Source organism: Syngnathus typhle, linkage group LG4 (genome assembly GCF_033458585.1).
Source record: "Syngnathus typhle isolate RoL2023-S1 ecotype Sweden linkage group LG4, RoL_Styp_1.0, whole genome shotgun sequence".
NCBI lineage: Eukaryota > Metazoa > Chordata > Actinopteri > Syngnathiformes > Syngnathidae > Syngnathus > Syngnathus typhle.
Window position 1 is genome coordinate 2,428,497 of NC_083741.1, and position 23,395 is coordinate 2,451,891.

The following is a 23,395-nucleotide window of genomic DNA, read 5'->3' on the forward strand; positions in this document are numbered from 1 at the left end:
CGCGCGTATAGCAGCTATTGTTATAGCATTAGCCATCCGCAATTTCCTATGAGCCTCAGCTCGCAATCTCCCATGAGCCTCAGCAAAGTGTAAACAATCGCGTTTCTCAAACGATCTCCTATGAAATGATCCAAACTGACTAAAGTTCGATCTAACGCATTGGTACTACTTACCTATGTTTCCCTTCCATATCGATCCGTAGATTTACTCAAAACATGAACAGAGCAGCCTATTTTGACATGAAATAGCCTCGCGCGTATAGCAGCTATCGTTATAGCATTAGCCATCCGCAATTTCCTATGAGCCTCAGCTCGCAATCTCCTATGAGCATCAGCAAAGTGTAAACAATCGCGTTTCTCAAACGATCTCCTATAAAATGATCAGAACTGACTAAAGTTCGATCTAACGCATTGGTACTACTTACCTATGTTTCCCTTCCATATCGATCTGTAGATTTACTCGAAACATTAACAGAGCAGCCTATTTTGACATGAAATAGTCTGGTGCGTATAGCAGCTATCATTATAGCATTAGCCATCCGCAAATTCCAATGAGCCTCAGCTCGCAATCTCCCATGAGCCTCAGCAAAGTGTAAACAATGGCGTTTCTCAAACGATCTCCTATAAAATGATCGGAACTGACTAAAGTTCGATCTAACACATTGGTACTGCTTACCTATGTTTCCCTTCCATATCAATCCGTAAATTTACTCGAAACATTAACGGAGCAGCCTATTTTTAATCGAAATAGCCTCCCGGGTACAACAGCTATTCGGTGACGCCCCCTGACTACAGTTGCCGTAATTTTGGGAAGCGATGTGACCTTGTAATTTACTAGTCGTACTAAAACGTACTGAAACATTTTGGCAGAGCACTGCGTACAACCAGTATGGATCAACAAATCCATCAATTGATCCATATATAAGGCGCTCTGCATTATAAGGCGCACTGTGTTTTTTTAGTAAAATGTAAGTTTTTAGGTGCGCCTAATAGTGCGGAAAATACGGTACATTGAGACACTTTAATTTGTTATTAATTTTCAAATTTTTACAACATTCAAACCTGAGGGCCCAAGAACCTGAATTGCGTTTTTGCCTACATTTGTATCTTTTTAAGTCAAGTTAAATTTATTTATACAGCCCTTTATTACAGAAACATCTCAAAGAGCTTTTGATTTTACCCACCCCAAAAAAGGACACAGTATTTTGTAGAAGAAAAAAAATATTCAAACGAGTGTTCTAAATAGATCTGTAAGTTTTTTCGTCTGTACAAAAGCTCATGATTTACTGTACACACTTTGCTCCATCATCACTAATTGCAGTACTGTGCCCCGTGTCAAAGTTGCACGAGCATGGATAGGGGTCAATGGTGAAAAAATAAATGGCAGGTGTCAAACGCGCACTTTTTATCGAAGTGCCTCCGGCTCCCCAGTAACGGGTTTAATAAGCCGGGGCGAAGGGACTCGTCCGTAGCTGACCACCCGAGTTAAATTAATTCTACTAGAATCAATCTAATTTCTATACGACGCCAACCCCTTTCAAGTCATCCGACGCGCGAGCCGAGTAACTCAATTCGAGGCGAGTTGTCGATATCACCGCGCCGTAATGATGGCTCCCTTCGGTTGTTTGATGCTGGTATTATGTTACGGATATTTTTGAGATGCCTTTGTTAAGACCTCAAGGATTCGTTAATTTACTAGAGCGCCCTCGCCCTAGCTGAGCTCAAGATAACTACTTCGAACCAGATCTGACAATTCCTGATGTTAAGGATTAAAGCTGTCTTCACTTTAAAAAGAATTGAACGGATTTAAAGAATGACTATGATAGGGAAATAAAGACATCTTAAAGTTGTAATTACCGCATACAAAACCATGCTCGACATAGTTAATACAAAATAATCGATACCGAATTAAGGCTCAAGAAGAGATTTAATGAATAAGCAAGAAAAAGAATTGCAAGTCGAAAAAACAAAATAACAAGACTCACCCACACAGAACAAGAGAGGGGACTAAAGGTCTAATATCCTATTTGTTCCAAAATCCGAATTCTGTTTAAAAAAGAGGAAAGGTCTGGCCGCGAGGAGCGTAGCCAAAAAAGTAAAAGTGGCAACTTCCCCTTTCTGCCCGGTGGCGGCCTGCTCCTCTGCCTTCCTCGAAGCTTAAAATTTGACAAAGTCCAATTCGAAGACTCTTGAAATTCATTTTAGTAGATTTTGGTTCAATCTCAAAAAGAATGCAAAATCCATCTTCGTTCTTTTACTCCGGGCAGCGTCACGGCCATCGCCCTGACTAGGAAGAAGCGCGCCCGTTCTCTGTCCGGGGAACCTATTCATAGGCTTCTGGCATTACCTCATTGGAATTACATCATCCGGCACGTCAGGTGGCCTTCCTGGAAGTTTCTGGAAGTTTCGAGAATGTTCCTTAGCTGATGCCTGTCCAGGCCAGCTAGAAACCACTGGTTGTCTTGGCAACCTTGCTTCAAGCAGCAATCACCAGAAACAGATGTTTCCTGTTTTGCTCGTTCTTTACTTTTAGTATTAGCCCTTAAGTCTCCCCTCAACTTAATGCATTCAGGTATGGATGGAACACCAATGTTAAATACAGGTTGGACAAAACATTGCAACATGAATCATATATATCTTATCTAATAAAGATCAATCTCTACACATAATAGTACTTAACACAATAATGGGTTCTTCCAACCTAAACACATATATTGATATTGCTCAAGCTGTTGCATCTTAAAATTATGGCATAGCAGATTCATATTCCAAAATTGTGCGTTGCTACGTGTTTGAACAGGTCGTGTCCTCCCAATTGCTAACTATTTGATTTATTAGATTTGTTAATTTCCATCAGGTCACCCCTTTGTCAAGCTTTAACACCATCTCCTGGTGAAAGTTTGAACTACTACATGTATTGGGATAGCCAATGTGCCTGGGCCAAATTCATTACCTACTTTTACACCATTTCGTACCACCATGTCACTTGACACAGGAGAATGAATTAATTTCTGCAGAAAAATGCTGATGGAAACATTCATGTGGTCAGCATGTTTTTCGTTCCAGATCTGCTGATTTTACTTGTTTACTTAATAGTACTGTTTTGCAGAAGTGGTAAGTCTACTGTGTGTATTATTATACTGTAGCCAATTTGGTATTGATACTATTACATTGGTTGTACCTTATTTATCTAGAATGAAAGCAAAGTTTACTGATGGATAATAGAAACATAATTTCTAACCTATGAATAGTAATCAAATTGATTAATGATTGTTTTCCAAACAATCGGGGTCTGTCTTGTACTTGCAAGACTGAACAATGTTTTCTGTCACTCCAAGCCACTCTAAGGAAAAAGAAAGGTGGTAAGTTATTATAGGCATGCCAACAGTATGATACTGTATATTGACTGTATTTTCTCCAGCTTTCTGCGATGAATTAACAATGGTTTTTATTTATTGTGTTTTTTTAAACTGTTGTTGTCTTTCTCAGCCACTGCATGATTTGCTGTTGTAACGTGAAAATGTGTTCAAGGATTTATGTCTGCTTGCTGTACAACACTTTATTGTTTGTTCATCATTTTGGCTTTTGTTTGGTTAGGATGTTTTTGAATGGTAGTCCACCAACTATTGTTTCCTGAATCTCATATGCAGGATGAAACACAATTTTCTTTTGTAACACTTAAGCATGTATCTCACTGAGCAGCGAGGGTTTGTGCACGACCTGAATGTTGATTTTTCATCAGGGTTCATTCGAGGTTGCAAAGACATTTGCCAAAAGCTTTAGTAGTCAACAGTTTTTGTCATTGCAACCTTTTAGGAACCAGGAATACCAACATTTGCTACATGCACACTCGTGACTACGTGAGATACAGGCTTAACATAAAAACCTGTCCAAAACATGCAATGCTGAGCAGTCTAAAGTGTTTGAGATTGTGTTTGTATGTCACCAAAACACATACCAAAAAATAAACATTCTCTGTGAGTCAATGTTTGTTAATTAGGTCTGACCTAAAAAAGAAAAAAAAGGAAATTTGCTGTCATTTCTTCTTCTTTGTGTGTGTTTATTCTTCCTCCTATTCCCCCTGTGTCACCGCGGGCTTATATTTCTATGGCTTGGTACAGTAAATGTGTGCACATTTGTATGTGTGAGGAGAAAGGTTATTCCAATAAAATGATAAAAAAATGTTCAGTCAGAGATAGGTTTCCAGGGCAACCATGTTACATGTTTTATGATGATGTAGTTGAAATCCAATTGGGAAGCAGCTTCCAGAGAAAGGAAATGTTTATTTTTGCGTGTGAGTAGTGTGTGGATGGTGTGTGACTGCGCTGAATATATAGTAAGCGACTTAAGATCATTGATGCTCCTTTCCTCCCCTTTCCTTCCTTCCTTAAACCTACCCACCTCTCCCCATTCTTCTCCTCTGTGTATAGATGCGCAGAAGAAGAGGATTGTTTTCCGAGTCACTCTAAGTAATCGCACCTCGTAATGCATGGAAGCTTTCTACATACGAAAGAGAAAAGTCAGGGAGGTGATGTGAGGCTAGATCAGGGCTAGCATGTAACATCTACAAGCATAACATATGAAGTGGGCTCATTCTAATGGCATCATCGCAGACGGAGTTAAGTCCAGACAAGTATGCAGTCGATATCTTTTACATGTTGGATTCAACAAAAAAAGAGACCAGACAGAAAGCTCACGGCATACTTGATAAGTCAAGTCAAGTTTATTTGTATAGCCCTAAATCACAAACAGTCTCAAAGAGCTTCACATAGACTTAAATGAACAATTATTCCTCATTTGGTATTGACTGAGGAAGAACCCTAATAGTTGGATGATGCTATTGCGTCGACTGCTTGAAAAGACTTTGCACGGCTTTCAAGGCTTGACACATCCAAGACATTTCATCTCAGTCCACTTGCTCCCCCTGTACGTATTACGCTAGTGTTTTCTGTTGCAGCTTCATCCGCAACTGAGTGTGGTAAAAGGAATGATTAGCTTACATTTGGCTCACGAGAAGCTTTGCAAACCAAAAAACAGCTTGGTAGTTTTCCCTTTGTTCATGAAATCATGAATTGCCTTTTTTGCAGATATGAAATCATGAATTGCTTTTTTTGCAGATAAAGTTGAAGAGATGACGCATGCCCAAAAGACATCACCAATTGATATGAAAATCGCAACAATCAAGCCACGGCCATCCAGTCGTTGCTTGATTACACCCACTGAACAAAATGTAAGATACCACAACTGTACTAATCTGTAAGAGTTTTATGAAGTTTCATCACATGTTCATAAAATATTTCTGTTGTATTTGGCCTCGCACAAATCTGCTTGGTTCTGGAGCTGGAATGGATGGATTCTTTTTCCATTCATTTTAATAAGGAAAAGTGTGAGAACTGAGGTTCCGATGCAACTGAAGCCTGATTCACACACTCGGATCATTAGCCTCTTTTTATCCTGATTTCTCCCCTCTTGACACTCTTAAGGACACTCCAATTGTCGTAATAGCTACAAAGATAATTTTGTTTGATATTTGAAGTTACAGTTAAAGTCCCAATGATCGTCACACACACATCTGGGTGTGGTGAAATTTGTCCTGTGCATTTAACCCATCCCCGTGTGATTTTGATCCATCCCCTGGGGGAGAGGGGAGCAGTGAGCCGCAGCGGTGCCGCGCTCGGGAATCATCTAATTTCTGCCATGTGTTCAGATTGATTTTAACCGCACAAAAGAATGTTTGGGCCACTCTGATCTCAAATTGGCAATATTCAACATGTTGAATTGTTCTGAGCCAACTTCTTGTGATGTGTGCAAGACAAAAAAAGTGTACAACACAAAAATAAAATTTATTAAAATCATTCCAGGAGATAAGGATTACAGTGTTAAAATTTCAAAATGCTTGTTTTCTCTGTATGTTAATAACAATTTTCATGTTTGCAGTCCATGTACCATGACCGCCAGGGAGTAGCAGTTGTCCCACCCACTGTGCCAGGGGTCTTTCTGGGGTTACCAGAGAAGGGCGTGCTTAGGAAGCAAAAGTCCATAGGTATGATTACATTTTAGATGTTTATGTATTGTGTAACACTGATGACGTGCAACCTGAAAAATTGCATAACTTGTGGCCTTGTTATGCCAAGAGATGCATATCATATCATATCAGTTGTTATCAACTGTACCAAATATCACTTTAGTCTTAAGTCTTGTTCTTGCTCTGTGTGCAACAATTATATGAAATCTTATAACTTAGATATGATTATATTATAAATTATATTAGAGTATAAATTAGATATATGAATTAGAATGATGTCGGCTAACTCGGCGAACTCTCCATTGATAATACTGAGTTGTTTTTAAGATGATGAATCATGGTCAGTGTTTTGACACTGTGTTTCTGTGCAGATGTTTTCCATAACTATGTAATGAACAATATTCATTAGACAGCAAAATTAAAGAACAATTTCTTACATTATATTCTTTGGTTAGTTACATAACAACAGGTATTTTAAATTTGACACTTAAAAACTGGAAAGAGGTCTCCAAGGTCTTATCTGTCACTAAAAGTGTTTTCGTTGACAAATGCATGCTGACCTTCCATATCTATTAGATGGCTGGATGGTGTATAGATTTTGATTCAAGTTACTTCTCTCTCTCGTGTAACGTCAGAGCTCCAACTTGGTGTCGTGGAGCCACGCCAGCCTCTCTGGTCCCAGGTCGAAGAGGCCGGCCTCTGAGGGTGGTCTATATAGGGGGCAGGTGTTGATGATGTGGTCGGCTGTCTGCTCGGGGGCTCCACACTCGCATGCTGCACTGTCCGCCAGTCCCCACTGCTGCACAGACGTGTTGAAGCGCCCAACCCCAGTTCTTAAGCGGTTCAGTGTGGTCCACTGCTGGCGAGGGTTAGGGTTAGGGTTAACCACCCTTCTCCTATGGCGCCGTCTCCTGGTTCCCAGACATAACGGTGCATAGGGAGGGGCCAGCTCCTGCTTCCAAGCTGCTGCCAGCCAGGCATCTCTAGAGATGTCTTCAGGGATGGAGTTGAGCATCTCTTGTGCTGCCATGTTGTAGGGGTGGCGTGCCTTGAGTCTGCTTGGTGGAGCTAGAGTTGTAGTGTTGTGCAGGATGTGCCAGTTGTTATTTTTTGCCTTCCTGGCGAGAACGAGGGTGGCACCCTCTTGCCGAAGGTTGGCCGGCGCTATACCCGCGACGACAGGCAGGAGGGACACAGGGGTGGGTTTCAGGCATCCTGTTATAGTTCGGAGCGCGTTGTTAATTGCCACATCCACCTTTTTTGCATGGGAGCTTCTGTTCCAAACTGGAGCACAGTACTCTGCTGCAGAGAAGACCAGCGATTGGGTTGATATCAGCAAGATCTTAGCAGAGGCTCCCCACGTTGTTCCAGCAAGGCGGCGGATCAGTGCAACCCTGGATGTCACCTTTGCCTTCAGATCTTCGAGGTGTTGTTTGAAGGATAGGGTCCGATCCAGACGCACGTCGCCTTCCACGTTGGTCGACTCAGCATGATGGCAAGGTCGTCTGCATAACCATACTTTCTGGATGCTGTGTCCGGTAGGTCGTATATATAGATGTTAAATAGTGTTGGTGAGAGAACTGACCCTTGCGGTACCCCGCTCCTCAGTCTACGGAGCCTACTGCACTGCCCACTGCTGGTTTGGAGAGTAAAGCTGCGGTTGGAAAGCGTCTCCATAATGAACTGCACCATGTGCCGGTCCGGTATGGTCCTCAGCAACTTCAGGTGGAGTCCCCGGTGCCACACGGTGTCATATGCGGCAGTTAAGTCCAGGTATACCACTCCAGCTTTCTCTTTATCCTGGAAGCTGTTCTCAATGTCTTGGGAGAGTAGGGTAATCTGGTCTGCTGTTGACCTTCCGCGACGGAAACCAGCTTGTTCCCGTGGGAGTTGTGAGTCCACCACTGGCTCTATGCGGCTGTGTATCATTCTTTCCAAGATCTTAAATGGGACACTCAGCAGTGAGATGGGCCTGTGAGACTTGGGGTCCTCCGCATCTTTGTTTGGCTTCAGCAGAGCTATCACCGAGGCCCTACGCCAGATCTTCGGGAGCTTTAATCTCCAGTAGCATGACGTGAAGAAACCTTTAAGCCAATGGTTCCCAAACTTTTGCAGGCTGGCGCCCCCTTGGCTCCCCAGTGAATTCCTAGCGCCCCCCCACACACACACAGACATATGGAAACAAACACCTCTTTCTTGATATTTGGTATGCTGCAATTTGAAAAGAGAAAGGTTAAACACAAATGTGTATTTCACGAATAAAACCCAATTTAGTAAACCAACTTATTTTTTAGCAGTTTTAACTGTTTCAGCAACATAGAATGGTAACTAAACATTCCACAGTAACCTTCATTGTCTCACACTTAGTATTAATGGGATGGATGTGCTTGGTGCAGGGACATAAGCTTCTCAACATCAGGCTGGAACTCACTAAGAAGAAGTCGTAGATCCCCGCGGTCAGTAATTTCATGTTGACTTGAACTCAAGATTATGTTGACCGCCAGAATGCGGTTTTTATTATAAGATAAAATTCTGAACATTACAAGCTTGAAATTACGAACCTGAGCTTTTGCTTTTGTAGTCTATGCTGTCGAATCTGACTGGGCCAGAGCGGCGTGTGGTAACCGGACCCTGATGCGTCGTCCACTGACTCGTCCTGCTGCATGTGTTGTTTACAAATCGTCAAACATACGTTCAAACTTCTGACTTCGACTTCGGACTGCCGCCCTCCTACCGCCCCTTTCTTCCTCGCCGCCCCCCCAGATGTTTCCACCGCCCCCAGGGGGGCGGTACCGCCCACTTTGGGAACCACTGCTTTAAGCCATCTAGATGTTGTTGGGCCCTGGTGGATGACGAACTCTGGGTGAATGTTGTCACGGCCCGGGGATTTGCCCGGCTTTAGCTTGCTAATGGCCTCACTGAGTTCCTCTGCTGTAAAGGCTCCCGAGAGATTGAAATCGACGTTGGCCGCTCTTGAGATGCAAGACACCTCACGTGATATTAGTCGTGCAAAGTCTTTGTCTGCATCCGGGAAGCGGCCATTCTACAGGTGTTGGGAGGCAATGGAGTCTGCAGTGACTGGGTGAAGTCCATTGATTCAATGACTTCTGTCCATCTCGCCTTGCGGGTGGCGTCCAGCTTTTCGAGCAGTGCTGCTGCCGTTGCGTCCTCCTCTTCTCTGGAGCTGGCTCTCTGGTGTTCCTTCAGGAGGCGGCTACACTCCCCATCGCAGCCTGGGATGTAGTTCCTGTTGTACCCACGTGGGATGGTCTTCTTTGCCGCACGCAAGAGGACCTGACAGTAGGCTGCATAGGCTTCCGCCACATCTGTGGACTCTGGGTCTGGCAGGCCGGCAGACCTCCTTTCCGTCTCCTCAGTATACGACTCCCGTTTGGCTTTTCGGAAGTTCCATCTCTTCATAGGCTTCCCTGGCGCCGGTTCCACCAGTGATGGAACTTTGATGATGGAAGGTCGGTGGTGTGAGCGGGGGAACCTGTCAAGAACACGCCTTTCCGGTCTTGGGTCGTTGCTGCGGCAGATGGCCAGGTCCGGGTTGGTGGTGGTGTTTCAGCGTGCAGAGAAGAAGGTTGGGGGTTCCTTGGGGTCGTACAGTAGCAGGGCATCAGTGTTGGAGGCCCATTCGCACAGCGCCACTCCGCTAGGAGTTGAATGGTTGTACCCCCAGTCTGTGTGCTGGCAGTTGAAATCGCCTGCATGGATTGCGGGTGCAGTTACAGATGGGAGTGACATGTTGTTAGCTCCGATGGTGGGGGCTTGTAGACGTTGATGACTGAGGTTTCCTGGATTTTAGTAACCAGCCACTCGATGTGGGAGCCTGGTGGGGATTGGCTACAGGCTGCCCAGCTGATTCCAGTACGCACTAAGGTTGCCACACCGTGTTGCTTGGTGTTGATGGACCCGGGGAGATGAAATCCAGGGATTTTGAGGATGTTGTTGGTCGTGCAATGCGTCTCTTGTAGGAGCAGGACCGCGGCCCCATTGGAGTCGGCCAGGTGCCGAAGGACTTTGAGTTTGGCGGTGGTAAGGCCCTCGACATTAAGTTGAAGCACCGACAGGCCTCGGTTTTCGACGGTCGGGATAGGTGCCCGTCCACCGTTCCTCAGTCTGCTGGCTCTGTGGGCTCTGCGTTTGTTTGGCGACATTAGTTTCGCAAGCGGGACTTGCACCCTGACCTTGCTACTCACAGGGAAGACCACGTGAAGGTTGTCGTCCATCTTCCTCAAGTTACTTGTTAACATTTTGATCATTTACTTTCTTATTATTGTCCTTTTTTCATTGCAAATTAAGATCATTGTGTGAAGGCGAAGGCCTTCACACATATGTTATTCTACTCCATTCACTTTATTATTAGTGTGAAGGTGAAGACCCTCACACTATTGTTATTCCTGTCCTTTATTAGTGTGAAGGTGAAGACCTTCACACTATTGTTATTCCTGTCCTTTATTAGTGTGAAGGTGAAGACCTTCACACTATTGTTATTCCTGTCCTTTATTAGTGTGAAGGTGAAGACCTTCACACTATTGTTATTCCTGTCCTTTATTAGTGTGAAGGTGAAGACCTTCACACTATTGTTATTCCTGTCCTTTATTATTATTAGTGTGAAGGTGAAGACCTTCACACTATTGTTATTCCTGTCCTTTATTAGTGTGAAGGTGAAGACCTTCACACTATTGTTATTCCTGTCCTTTATTATTAGTGTGAAGGTGAAGACCTTCACACTATTGTTATTCCTGTCCTTTATTATTAGTGTGAAGGTGAAGCATTCGCATTCAACAAACACATTCATTACATTAACCAAATTCAACCGCCACCAAGCAAGGGACCTGATTATCTCAGTCGGAAACACAATGGCAATGACAACCCGAGTCAGTTTCATGTAGTGGGTTCGATTCCCACGTTGGGCGTCATAAATTTTTTTACTCTTTATTCTTCCCCCTTATCAATTGTACCTTTTTTGTAACATTTGTAACATTTCATTTTTAACGCTTATCATTTGTACCTTTTTGTAACATGTATTTGTAACATTTTCCCATTTATTTCACAATAATCTATTTTCCCTTTTTATTCTTCCCGCTCATCATTTTTAACGCTTAACGTTTGTAAATTAACATCTGCCTTCGCCTTCACACGCAATTTCTTCCGAAATTGCAATTCTAGTTTTTTTTATTCTTATTGTGTGAAGGCGAAGGCCTTCACACATTGTTATTCTACTTTATTGTGTGAAGGCGAAGGCCTTCACACATTGTTATTGTGTGAAGGCGAAGGCCTTCACACATTGTTATTCTACTTTATTATTGTGTGAAGGCGAAGGCCTTCACACATTGATATTGTACTTTATTATTAAACAACTTATTCCTCCCACTTTTTTGACATCAAACTACTCCCACATGCTTCAACCAATTCACCTCGTTCAAACTTTCACACGTTCCAAAAATTCATGGCACGCTTGCCAGTATTTTTCCCCTTCATAACATTTACCGTTTTTAAGTAATTAGCAAATTTGTGCCTTTTATTTCCCCATTCATTCTTAATGGCAATGTCAACCCGAGCCAGTTTCCTGTAGTGGGTTCGATTCCCACATTGGGCGTCATTAATTATTTTACTCTTTATTCTTCCCGCTTATCATTTTCAACGCTTATCATTTGTAACTAACATTCGCATTCAACATTCATTACATTAAGCAATTTCCACCACTTTGATTACGTATTCGCATTCAACAAACACATTCATTACATTAACCAAACTCAACCACTAAAAGAAAGGGACTCAATTAGCTCGTGGGAAACACAAGTGATTCCAGTACACGAGCATCTTTCCCGAGTGGTATCAAAACCCGCGTCAGTTCGAGTCCCACATTGGGCGTCATTATTTATTTTACTCTTTATCCTTCCCGGTTATCATTTTCAACGGTTATCATTTGTAACTTTTGTCATTCGCATTCAACATTCATTACATTAAGCAATTTCCACCACTTTGATTACGCATTCGCATTCAACAAACACATTCATTACATTAACCAAATTCAACCATTACTGAGAAAGGAGCCTTATTAGCTCAGTTGGAAACACAATGGCAATGTCAACCCGCGCCAGTTTCCTGTAGTGGGTTCGATTCCCACTTTGGGCGTCATAAATTATTTTACTCTTTATTCTTTCCCCTTATCATTTGTACCTTTTTTTGTAACATTTGTAACATTTCATTTTTGTACATGTGCATTTGTACCTTTTTGTAACATGTGTTTGTAACATTTTCCCATTTATTTCACAATAATTTATTTTCCCTTTCTATTCTTCCCGCTCATCATTTTTAACGCTTAACGTTTCTAAATTAACATCTGCCTTCGCCTTCACACGCAATTTCTTCCGAAATTGCAATTCTAGTTATTATTGTGTGAAGGCGAAGGCCTTCACACATTGATATTGTACTTTATTATTAAACAACTTATTCCTCCCACTTTTTTGACATCTAACTACTCCCACATGCTTCAACCGATTCACCTCGTTCAACCTTTCACACGTTCCAAAAATTCATGGCACGCTTGCCAGTATTTTTCGCGTTCATAACATTTACCGTTTTTAAGTAATTAGCAAATTTGTGCCTTTTATTTCCCCATTCATTCTTAATGGCAATGTCAACCCGAGCCAGTTTCCTGTAGTGGGTTCGATTCCCACATTGGGCGTCATTAATTATTTTACTCTTTATTCTTCCTGCTTATCATTTTCAACGCTTATCATTTGTAACTAACATTCGCATTCAACATTCATTACATTAAGCAATTTCCACCACTTTGATTACGTATTCGCATTCAACAAACACATTCATTACATTAACCAATTGCAACCACGACATAGTAAGGGACTCAATTAGCTCGTGGGAAACACAAGTGATTCCAGTACACGAGCATCATTCCCGAGTGGTATCAAAACCCGCGTCAGTTCGATTCCCACATTGGGCGTCATTATTTATTTTACTCTTTATCCTTCCCGGTTATCATTTTCAACGGTTATCATTTGTAACTTTTGTCATTCGCATTCAACATTCATTACATTAAGCAATTTCCACCACTTTGATTACGCATTCGCATTCAACAAACACATTCATTACATTAACCAAATTCAACCAGCAAGAAGGAAGGATCCTCATTAGCTCAGTCGGAAACACAATGGAAATGTCAACCCGAGCCAGTTTCCTGTAGTGGGTTCGATTCCCACATTGGGAGTCATAAATTATTTTACTCTTTATTCTTCCCCCTTATCATTTTCAACGCTTATCATTTGTACCTTTTTTGTAACATTTGTAACGTTTCATTTTTAACGCTTATCATTTGTACCTTTTTGTAACATGTATTTGTAACATTTTCCCATTTATTTCACAATTATCTATTTTCCCTTTGTATTCTTCCCGCTCATCATTTTTAACGCTTAACGTTTGTAACTTAACATCTGCCTTCGCCTTCACACGCAATTTCTTCCGAAATTGCAATTCTAGTTATTTTTATTAAACAACTTATTCCTCCCACTTTTTTAACATCTAACTACTCCCACATGCTTCAACCGATTCACCTCGTTCAAACTTTCACACGTTCCAAAAATTCATGGCACGCTTGCCAGTATTTTTCGCGTTCATAACATTTACCGTTTTTAAGTAATTAGCAAATTTGTGCCTTTTATTTCCCCATTCATTCTTAATAGAAATGTCAACCCGAGCCAGTTTCCTGTAGTGGGTTCGATTCCCACATTGGGCGTCATTAATTATTTTACTCTTTATTCTTCCCGCTTATCATTTTCAACGCTTATCATTTGTAACTAACATTCGCATTCAACATTCATTACATTAAGCAGTTTCCACCACTTTGATTACGTATTCGCATTCAACAAACACATTCATTACATTAGCCAATTTCAACCACAACATAGTAAGGGACTCAATTAGCTCGTGGGAAACACAAGTGATTCCAGTACACGAGCATCTTTCCCGAGTGGTATCAAAACCCGCGTCAGTTCGATTCCCACATTGGGCGTCATTATTTATTTTACTCTTTATCCTTTCCGGTTATCATTTTCAACGGTTATCATTTGTAACTTTTGTCATTCGCATTCAACATTCATTACATTAAGCAATTTCCACCACTTTGATTACGCATTCGCATTCAACAAACACATTCATTACATTAACCAAATTCAACCAGCAAGAAGGAAGGATCCTCATTAGCTCAGTCGGAAACACAATGGAAATGTCAACCCGAGCCAGTTTCCTGTAGTGGGTTCGATTCCCACATTGGGAGTCATAAATTATTTTCCTCTTTATTCTTCCCCCTTATCATTTTCAACGCTTATCATTTGTACCTTTTTTGTAACATTTGTAACGTTTCATTTTTAACGCTTATCATTTGTACCTTTTTGTAACATGTATTTGTAACATTTTCCCATTTATTTCACAATTATCTATTTTCCCTTTGTATTCTTCCCGCTCATCATTTTTAACGCTTAACGTTTGTAACTTAACATCTGCCTTCGCCTTCACACGCAATTTCTTCCGAAATTGCAATTCTAGTTGTGTGAAGGCGAAGGCCTTCACACATTGTTATTGTGTGAAGGCGAAGGCCTTCACACATTGATATTGTACTTTATTATTAAACAACTTATTCCTCCCACTTTTTTGACATCTAACTACTCCCACATGCTTCAACCGATTCACCTCGTTCAACCTTTCACACGTTCCAAAAATTCATGGCACGCTTGCCAGTATTTTTCGCGTTCATAACATTTACCGTTTTTAAGTAATTAGCAAATTTGTGCCTTTTATTTCCCCATTCATTCTTAATGGCAATGTCAACCCGAGCCAGTTTCCTGTAGTGGGTTCGATTCCCACATTGGGCGTCATTAATTATTTTACTCTTTATTCTTCCCGCTTATCATTTTCAACGCTTATCATTTGTAACTAACATTCGCATTCAACATTCATTACATTAAGCAATTTCCACCACTTTGATTACGTATTCGCATTCAACAAACACATTCATTACATTAACCAATTGCAACCACGACATAGTAAGGGACTCAATTAGCTCGTGGGAAACACAAGTGATTCCAGTACACGAGCATCATTCCCGAGTGGTATCAAAACCCGCGTCAGTTCGATTCCCACATTGGGCGTCATTATTTATTTTACTCTTTATCCTTCCCGGTTATCATTTTCAACGGTTATCATTTGTAACTTTTGTCATTCGCATTCAACATTCATTACATTAAGCAATTTCCACCACTTTGATTACGCATTCGCATTCAACAAACACATTCATTACATTAACCAAATTCAACCAGCAAGAAGGAAGGATCCTCGTTAGCTCAGTCGGAAACACAATGGAAATGTCAACCCGAGCCAGTTTCCTGTAGTGGGTTCGATTCCCACATTGGGAGTCATAAATTATTTTACTCTTTATTCTTCCCCCTTATCATTTTCAACGCTTATCATTTGTACCTTTTTTGTAACATTTGTAACGTTTCATTTTTAACGCTTATCATTTGTACCTTTTTGTAACATGTATTTGTAACATTTTCCCATTTATTTCACAATTATCTATTTTCCCTTTGTATTCTTCCCGCTCATCATTTTTAACGCTTAACGTTTGTAACTTAACATCTGCCTTCGCCTTCACACGCAATTTCTTCCGAAATTGCAATTCTAGTTTTTTTTATTGTGTGAAGGCGAAGGCCTTCACACATTGATATTGTACTTTATTGTGTGAAGGCGAAGGCCTTCACACATTGTTATTCTACTTTATTGTGTGAAGGCGAAGGCCTTCACACATTGTTATTCTACTTTATTGTGTGAAGGCGAAGGCCTTCACACATTGATATTGTACTTTATTATTAAACAACTTATTCCTCCCACTTTTTTGACATCTAACTACTCCCACATGCTTCAACCGATTCACCTCGTTCAACCTTTCACACGTTCCAAAAATTCATGGCACGCTTGCCAGTATTTTTCGCGTTCATAACATTTACCGTTTTTAAGTAATTAGCAAATTTGTGCCTTTTATTTCCCCATTCATTCTTAATGGCAATGTCAACCCGAGCCAGTTTCCTGTAGTGGGTTCGATTCCCACATTGGGCGTCATTAATTATTTTACTCTTTATTCTTCCCGCTTATCATTTTCAACGCTTATCATTTGTAACTAACATTCGCATTCAACATTCATTACATTAAGCAATTTCCACCACTTTGATTACGTATTCGCATTCAACAAACACATTCATTACGTTAACCAAATTCAACCAGTATGTAGACAGGGACACAATTAGCTCGTGGGAAACACAAGTGATTCCAGTACACGAGCATCTTTCCCGAGTGGTATCAAAACCCGCGTCAGTTCGATTCCCACATTGGGCGTCATTATTTATTTTACTCTTTATCCTTCCCCTTATCATTTTCAACGCTTATCATTTGTACCTTTTTTGTAACATTTATAACATTTCATTTTTAACGCTTATCATTTGTACCTTTTTGTAACATGTATTTGTAACATTTTCCCATTTATTTCACAATAATTTATTTTCCCTTTCTATTCTTCCCGCTCATCATTTTTAACGCTTAACGTTTGTAAATTAACATCTGCCTTCGCCTTCACACGCAATTTCTTCCGAAATTGCAATTCTAGTTATTATTTTTATTAAACAACTTATTCCTCCCACTTTTTTGACATCCAACTACTCCCACATGCTTCAACCGATTCACCTCGTTCAAACTTTCACACGTTCCAAAAATTCATGGCAAGCTTGCCACTTTTTTTCTCGTTCATAACATTTACCGTTTTTAAGTAATTAGCAAATTTGTGCCTTTTATTTCCCCATTCATTCTTAATGGCAATGTCAACCCGAGCCAGTTTCCTGTAGTGGGTTCGATTCCCACATTGGGCGTCATTATTTATTTTACTCTTTATTCTTCCCGCTTATCATTTTCAACGCTTATCATTTGTAACTAACATTCGCATTCAACATTCATTACATTAAGCAATTTCCACCACTTTAATTACGTATTCGCATTCAACAAACACATTCATTACATTAACCAATTTCAACCACGGCATAGTAAGGGACTCAATTAGCTCGTGGGAAACACAAGTGATTCCAGTACACGAGCATCATTCCCGAGTGGTATCAAAACCCGCGTCAGTTCGATTCCCACGTTGGGCGTCATTATTTATTTTACTCTTTATCCTTTCCCTTATCATTTTCAACGCTTATCATTTGTACCTTTTTTGTAACATTTGTAACATTTCATTTTTAACGCTTATCATTTGTACCTTTTTGTAACATGTATTTGTAACATTTTCCCATTTATTTCACAATTATTTCTTTCCCTTTTCATTCTTCCCTCTCATCATTTTTAACGCTTAACGTTTCTAAATTACCATCTGCCTTCGCCTTCACACGCAATTTCTTCCGAAATTGCAATTCTAGTTCTACTTTATTATTATTTTTTTTATTAAACAACTTATTCCTCCCACTTTTTTGACATCTAACTACTCCCACATGCTTCAACCGATTCACCTCGTTCAAACTTTCACACGTTCCAAAAATTCATGGCAAGCTTGCCACTTTTTTTCTCGTTCATAACATTTACCGTTTTTAAGTAATTAGCAAATTTGTGCCTTTTATTTCCCCATTCATTCTTAATGGCAATGTCAATGTCAACCCGAGCCAGTTTCCTGTAGTGGGTTCGATTCCCACATTGGGCGTCATTAATTATTTTACTCTTTATTCTTCCCGCTTATCATTTTCAACGCTTATCATTTGTAACTAACATTCGCATTCAACATTCATTACATTAAGCAATTTCCACCACTTTGATTACGTATTCGCATTCAACAAACACATTCATTACATTAACCAATTTCAACCTCAACACAGTAAGGGACTCAATTAGCTCGTGGGAAACACAAGTGATTCCAGTACACGAGCATCATTCCCGAGTGGTATCAAAACCCGCGTCAGTTCGATTCCCACATTGGGCGTCATTATTTATTTTACTCTTTATCCTTCCCGGTTATCATTTTGAACGGTTATCATTTGTAACTTTTGTCATTCGCATTCAACATTCATTACATTAAGCAATTTCCACCACTTTGATTACGCATTCGCATTCAACAAACACATTCATTACATTAACCACATTCAACCATTACTGAGAAAGGAGACTTATTAGCTCAGTTGGAAACACAATGGCAATGTCAACCCGCGCCAGTTTCCTGTAGTGGGTTCGATTCCGACTTTGGGCGTCATAAATTATTTTACTCTTTATTCTTCCCCCTTATCATTTGTACCTTTTTTGTAACATTTGTAACATTTAATTTTTGTACATGTGCATTTGTACCTTTTTGTAACATGTGTTTGTAACATTTTCCCATTTATTTCACAATAATTTATTTTCCCTTTCTATTCTTCCCGCTCAACATTTTTAACGCTTAACGTTTGTAAATTAACATCTGCCTTCGCCTTCACACGCAATTTCTTCCGAAATTGCAATTCTAGTTATTGTGTGAAGGCGAAGGCCTTCACACATTGATATTGTACTTTATTATTAAACAACTTATTCCTCCCACTTTTTTGACATCTAACTACTCCCACATGCTTCAACCGGTTCACCTCGTTCAAACTTTCACACGTTCCAAAAATTCATGGCACGCTTGCCAGTATTTTTCGCGTTCATAACATTTACCGTTTTTAAGTAATTAGCAAATTTGTGCCTTTTATTTCCCCATTCATTCTTAATGGCAATGTCAACCCGAGCCAGTTTCCTGTAGTGGGTTCGATTCCCACATTGGGCGTCATTAATTATTTTACTCTTTATTCTTCCCGCTTATCATTTTCAACGCTTATCATTTGTAACTAACATTCGCATTCAACATTCATTACATTAAGCAATTTCCACCACTTTGATTACGTATTCGCATTCAACAAACACATTCATTACATTAACCAAATTCAACCAGTATGTAGACAGGGACACAATTAGCTCGTGGGAAACACAAGTGATTCCAGTACACGAGCATCTTTCCCGAGTGGTATCAAAACCCGCGTCAGTTCGATTCCCACATTGGGCGTCATTATTTATTTTACTCTTTATCCTTCCCCTTATCATTTTCAACGCTTATCATTTGTACCTTTTTTGTAACATTTGTAACATTTCATTTTTAACGCTTATCATTTGTACCTTTTTGTAACATGTATTTGTAACATTTTCCCATTTATTTCACAATAATTTATTTTCCCTTTCTATTCTTCCCGCTCATCATTTTTAACGCTTAACGTTTGTAAATCAACATCTGCCTTCGCCTTCACACGCAATTTCTTCCGAAATTGCAATTCTAGTTATTATTTTTATTAAACAACTTATTCCTCCCACTTTTTTAACATCTAACTACTCCCACATGCTTCAACCGATTCACCTCGTTCAAACTTTCACACGTTCCAAAAATTCATGGCACGCTTGCCAGTATTTTTCGCGTTCATAACATTTACCGTTTTTAAGTAATTAGCAAATTTGTGCCTTTTATTTCCCCATTCATTCTTAATGGCAATGTCAACCCGAGCCAGTTTCCTGTAGTGGGTTCGATTCCCACATTGGGCGTTATTAATTATTTTACTCTTTATTCTTCCCGCTTATCATTTTCAACGCTTATCATTTGTAACTAACATTCGCATTCAACATTCATTACATTAAGCAATTTCCACCACTTTGATTACGTATTCGCATTCAACAAACACATTCATTACATTAACCAAATTCAACCGGTATGTAGACAGGGACACAATTAGCTCGTGGGAAACACAAGTGATTCCAGTACACGAGCATCTTTCCCGAGTGGTATCAAAACCCGCGTCAGTTCGATTCCCACATTGGGCGTCATTATCTATTTTACTCTTTATCCTTCCCCTTATCATTTTCAACGCTTATCATTTGTACCTTTTTTGTAACATTTGTAACATTTCATTTTTAACGCTTATCATTTGTACCTTTTTGTAACATCTATTTGTAACATTTTCCCATTTATTTCCCAATTATTTCTTTCCCTTTTCATTCTTCCCGCTCATCATTTTTAACGCTTAACGTTTCTAAATTAACATCTGCCTTCGCCTTCACACGCAATTTCTTCCGAAATTGCAATTCTAGTTATTATTAAACAACTTATTCCTCCCACTTTTTTGACATCCAACTACTCCCACATGCTTCAACCGATTCACCTCGTTCAAACTTTCACACGTTCCAAAAATTCATGGCACGCTTGCCAGTATTTTTCGCGTTCATAACATTTACCGTTTTCAAGTAATTAGCAAATTTGTGCCTTTTATTTCCCCATTCATTCTTAATGGCAATGTCAACCCGAGCCAGTTTCCTGTAGTGGGTTCGATTCCCACATTGGGCGTCATTAATTATTTTACTCTTTATTCTTCCCGCTTATCATTTTCAACGCTTATCATTTGTAACTAACATTCGCATTCAACATTCATTACATTAAGCAATTTCCACCACTTTGATTACGTATTCGCATTCAACAAACACATTCATTACATTAACCAATTTCAACCACGACATAGTAAGGGACTCAATTAGCTCGTGGGAAACAAGTGATTCCAGTACACGAGCATCATTCCCGAGTGGTATCAAAACCCGCGTCAGTTCGATTCCCACATTGGGCGTCATTATTTATTTTACTCTTTATCCTTCCCGGTTATCATTTTCAACGGTTATCATTTGTAACTTTTGTCATTCGCATTCAACATTCATTACATTAAGCAATTTCCACCACTTTGATTACGCATTCGCATTCAACAAACACATTCATTACATTAACCAAATTCAACCAGCAAGAAGGAAGGATCCTCATTAGCTCAGTCGGAAACACAATGGAAATGTCAACCCGAGCCAGTTTCCTGTAGTGGGTTCGATTCCCACATTGGGAGTCATAAATTATTTTACTCTTTATTCTTCCCCCTTATCATTTTCAACGCTTATCATTTGTACCTTTTTTGTAACATTTGTAACGTTTCATTTTTAACGCTTATCATTTGTACCTTTTTGTAACATGTATTTGTAACATTTTCCCATTTATTTCACAATTATCTATTTTCCCTTTGTATTCTTCCCGCTCATCATTTTTAACGCTTAACGTTTGTAACTTAACATCTGCCTTCGCCTTCACACGCAATTTCTTCCGAAATTGCAATTCTAGTTGTGTGAAGGCGAAGGCCTTCACACATTGTTATTCTACTTTATTGTGTGAAGGCGAAGGCCTTCACACATTGTTATTCTACTTTATTATTGTGTGAAGGCGAAGGCCTTCACACATTGATATTGTACTTTATTATTAAACAACTTATTCCTCCCACTTTTTTGACATCTAACTACTCCCACATGCTTCAACCGATTCACCTCGTTCAACCTTTCACACGTTCCAAAAATTCATGGCACGCTTGCCAGTATTTTTCGCGTTCATAACATTTACCGTTTTTAAGTAATTAGCAAATTTGTGCCTTTTATTTCCCCATTCATTCTTAATGGCAATGTCAACCCGAGCCAGTTTCCTGTAGTGGGTTCGATTCCCACATTGGGCGTCATTAATTATTTTACTCTTTATTCTTCCCGCTTATCATTTTCAACGCTTATCATTTGTAACTAACATTCGCATTCAACATTCATTACATTAAGCAATTTCCACCACTTTGATTACGTATTCGCATTCAACAAACACATTCATTACATTAACCAATTGCAACCACGACATAGTAAGGGACTCAATTAGCTCGTGGGAAACACAAGTGATTCCAGTACACGAGCATCATTCCCGAGTGGTATCAAAACCCGCGTCAGTTCGATTCCCACATTGGGCGTCATTATTTATTTTACTCTTTATCCTTCCCGGTTATCATTTTCAACGGTTATCATTTGTAACTTTTGTCATTCGCATTCAACATTCATTACATTAAGCAATTTCCACCACTTTGATTACGCATTCGCATTCAACAAACACATTCATTACATTAACCAAATTCAACCAGCAAGAAGGAAGGATCCTCGTTAGCTCAGTCGGAAACACAATGGAAATGTCAACCCGAGCCAGTTTCCTGTAGTGGGTTCGATTCCCACATTGGGAGTCATAAATTATTTTACTCTTTATTCTTCCCCCTTATCATTTTCAACGCTTATCATTTGTACCTTTTTTGTAACATTTGTAACGTTTCATTTTTAACGCTTATCATTTGTACCTTTTTGTAACATGTATTTGTAACATTTTCCCATTTATTTCACAATTATCTATTTTCCCTTTGTATTCTTCCCGCTCATCATTTTTAACGCTTAACGTTTGTAACTTAACATCTGCCTTCGCCTTCACACGCAATTTCTTCCGAAATTGCAATTCTAGTTGTGTGAAGGCGAAGGCCTTCACACATTGATATTGTACTTTATTATTAAACAACTTATTCCTCCCACTTTTTTGACATCTAACTACTCCCACATGCTTCAACCGATTCACCTCGTTCAACCTTTCACACGTTCCAAAAATTCATGGCACGCTTGCCAGTATTTTTCGCGTTCATAACATTTACCGTTTTTAAGTAATTAGCAAATTTGTGCCTTTTATTTCCCCATTCATTCTTAATGGCAATGTCAACCCGAGCCAGTTTCCTGTAGTGGGTTCGATTCCCACATTGGGCGTCATTATTTATTTTACTCTTTATCCTTCCCGGTTATCATTTTCAACAGTTATCATTTGTAACTTTTGTCATTCGCATTCAACATTCATTACATTAAGCAATTTCCACCACTTTGATTACGCATTCGCATTCAACAAACACATTCATCACATTAACCAAATTCAACCAGCATGAAGGAAGGATCCTGATTAGCTCAGTTGGAAACACAATGGAAATGTCAACCCGAGCCAGTTTCCTGTAGTGTGTTCGATTCCCACATTGGGAGTCATAAATTATTTTACGCTTTATTCTTCCCCCTTATCATTTTCAACGCTTATCATTTGTACCTTTTTTGTAACATTTGTAACGTTTCATTTTTAACGTTTATCATTTGTACCTTTTTGTAACATGTATTTGTAACATTTTCCCATTTATTTCACAATTATCTATTTTCCCTTTGTATTCTTCCCGCTCATCATTTTTAACGCTTAACGTTTGTAACTTAACATCTGCCTTCGCCTTCACACGCAATTTCTTCCGAAATTGCAATTCTAGTTATTATTATTGTGTGAAGGCGAAGGCCTTCACACATTGATATTGTACTTTATTATTAAACAACTTATTCCTCCCACTTTTTTGACATCTAACTA

At 39.7% G+C, this 23,395-nt stretch overlaps 1 protein-coding gene and 1 long non-coding RNA gene across 4 annotated transcripts in view; one reads left to right on the forward strand and one right to left on the reverse strand.

The window, feature by feature from the left end:
• Positions 1-2,330, reverse strand: part of LOC133153247 (uncharacterized) — a 42,608-nt gene extending 40,278 nt beyond the window's left edge. For both annotated transcript variants that reach the window (XR_009714277.1, XR_009714278.1), the window contains exon 1: positions 1,985-2,330. This is a non-coding gene — a long non-coding RNA (uncharacterized LOC133153247). The remainder of the gene's footprint in view (positions 1-1,984) is intronic.
• The window catches only part of LOC133153245 (SH3 and multiple ankyrin repeat domains protein 2-like), a 202,593-nt gene that overhangs the window by 126,362 nt on the left and 52,836 nt on the right, over positions 1-23,395 (forward strand). For both annotated transcript variants that reach the window (XM_061277410.1, XM_061277411.1), the window contains exons 10-11: positions 5,117-5,229; positions 5,937-6,042. In XM_061277410.1, coding sequence (XP_061133394.1) covers positions 5,117-5,229; positions 5,937-6,042 — 219 coding nt within the window. The remainder of the gene's footprint in view (positions 1-5,116; positions 5,230-5,936; positions 6,043-23,395) is intronic.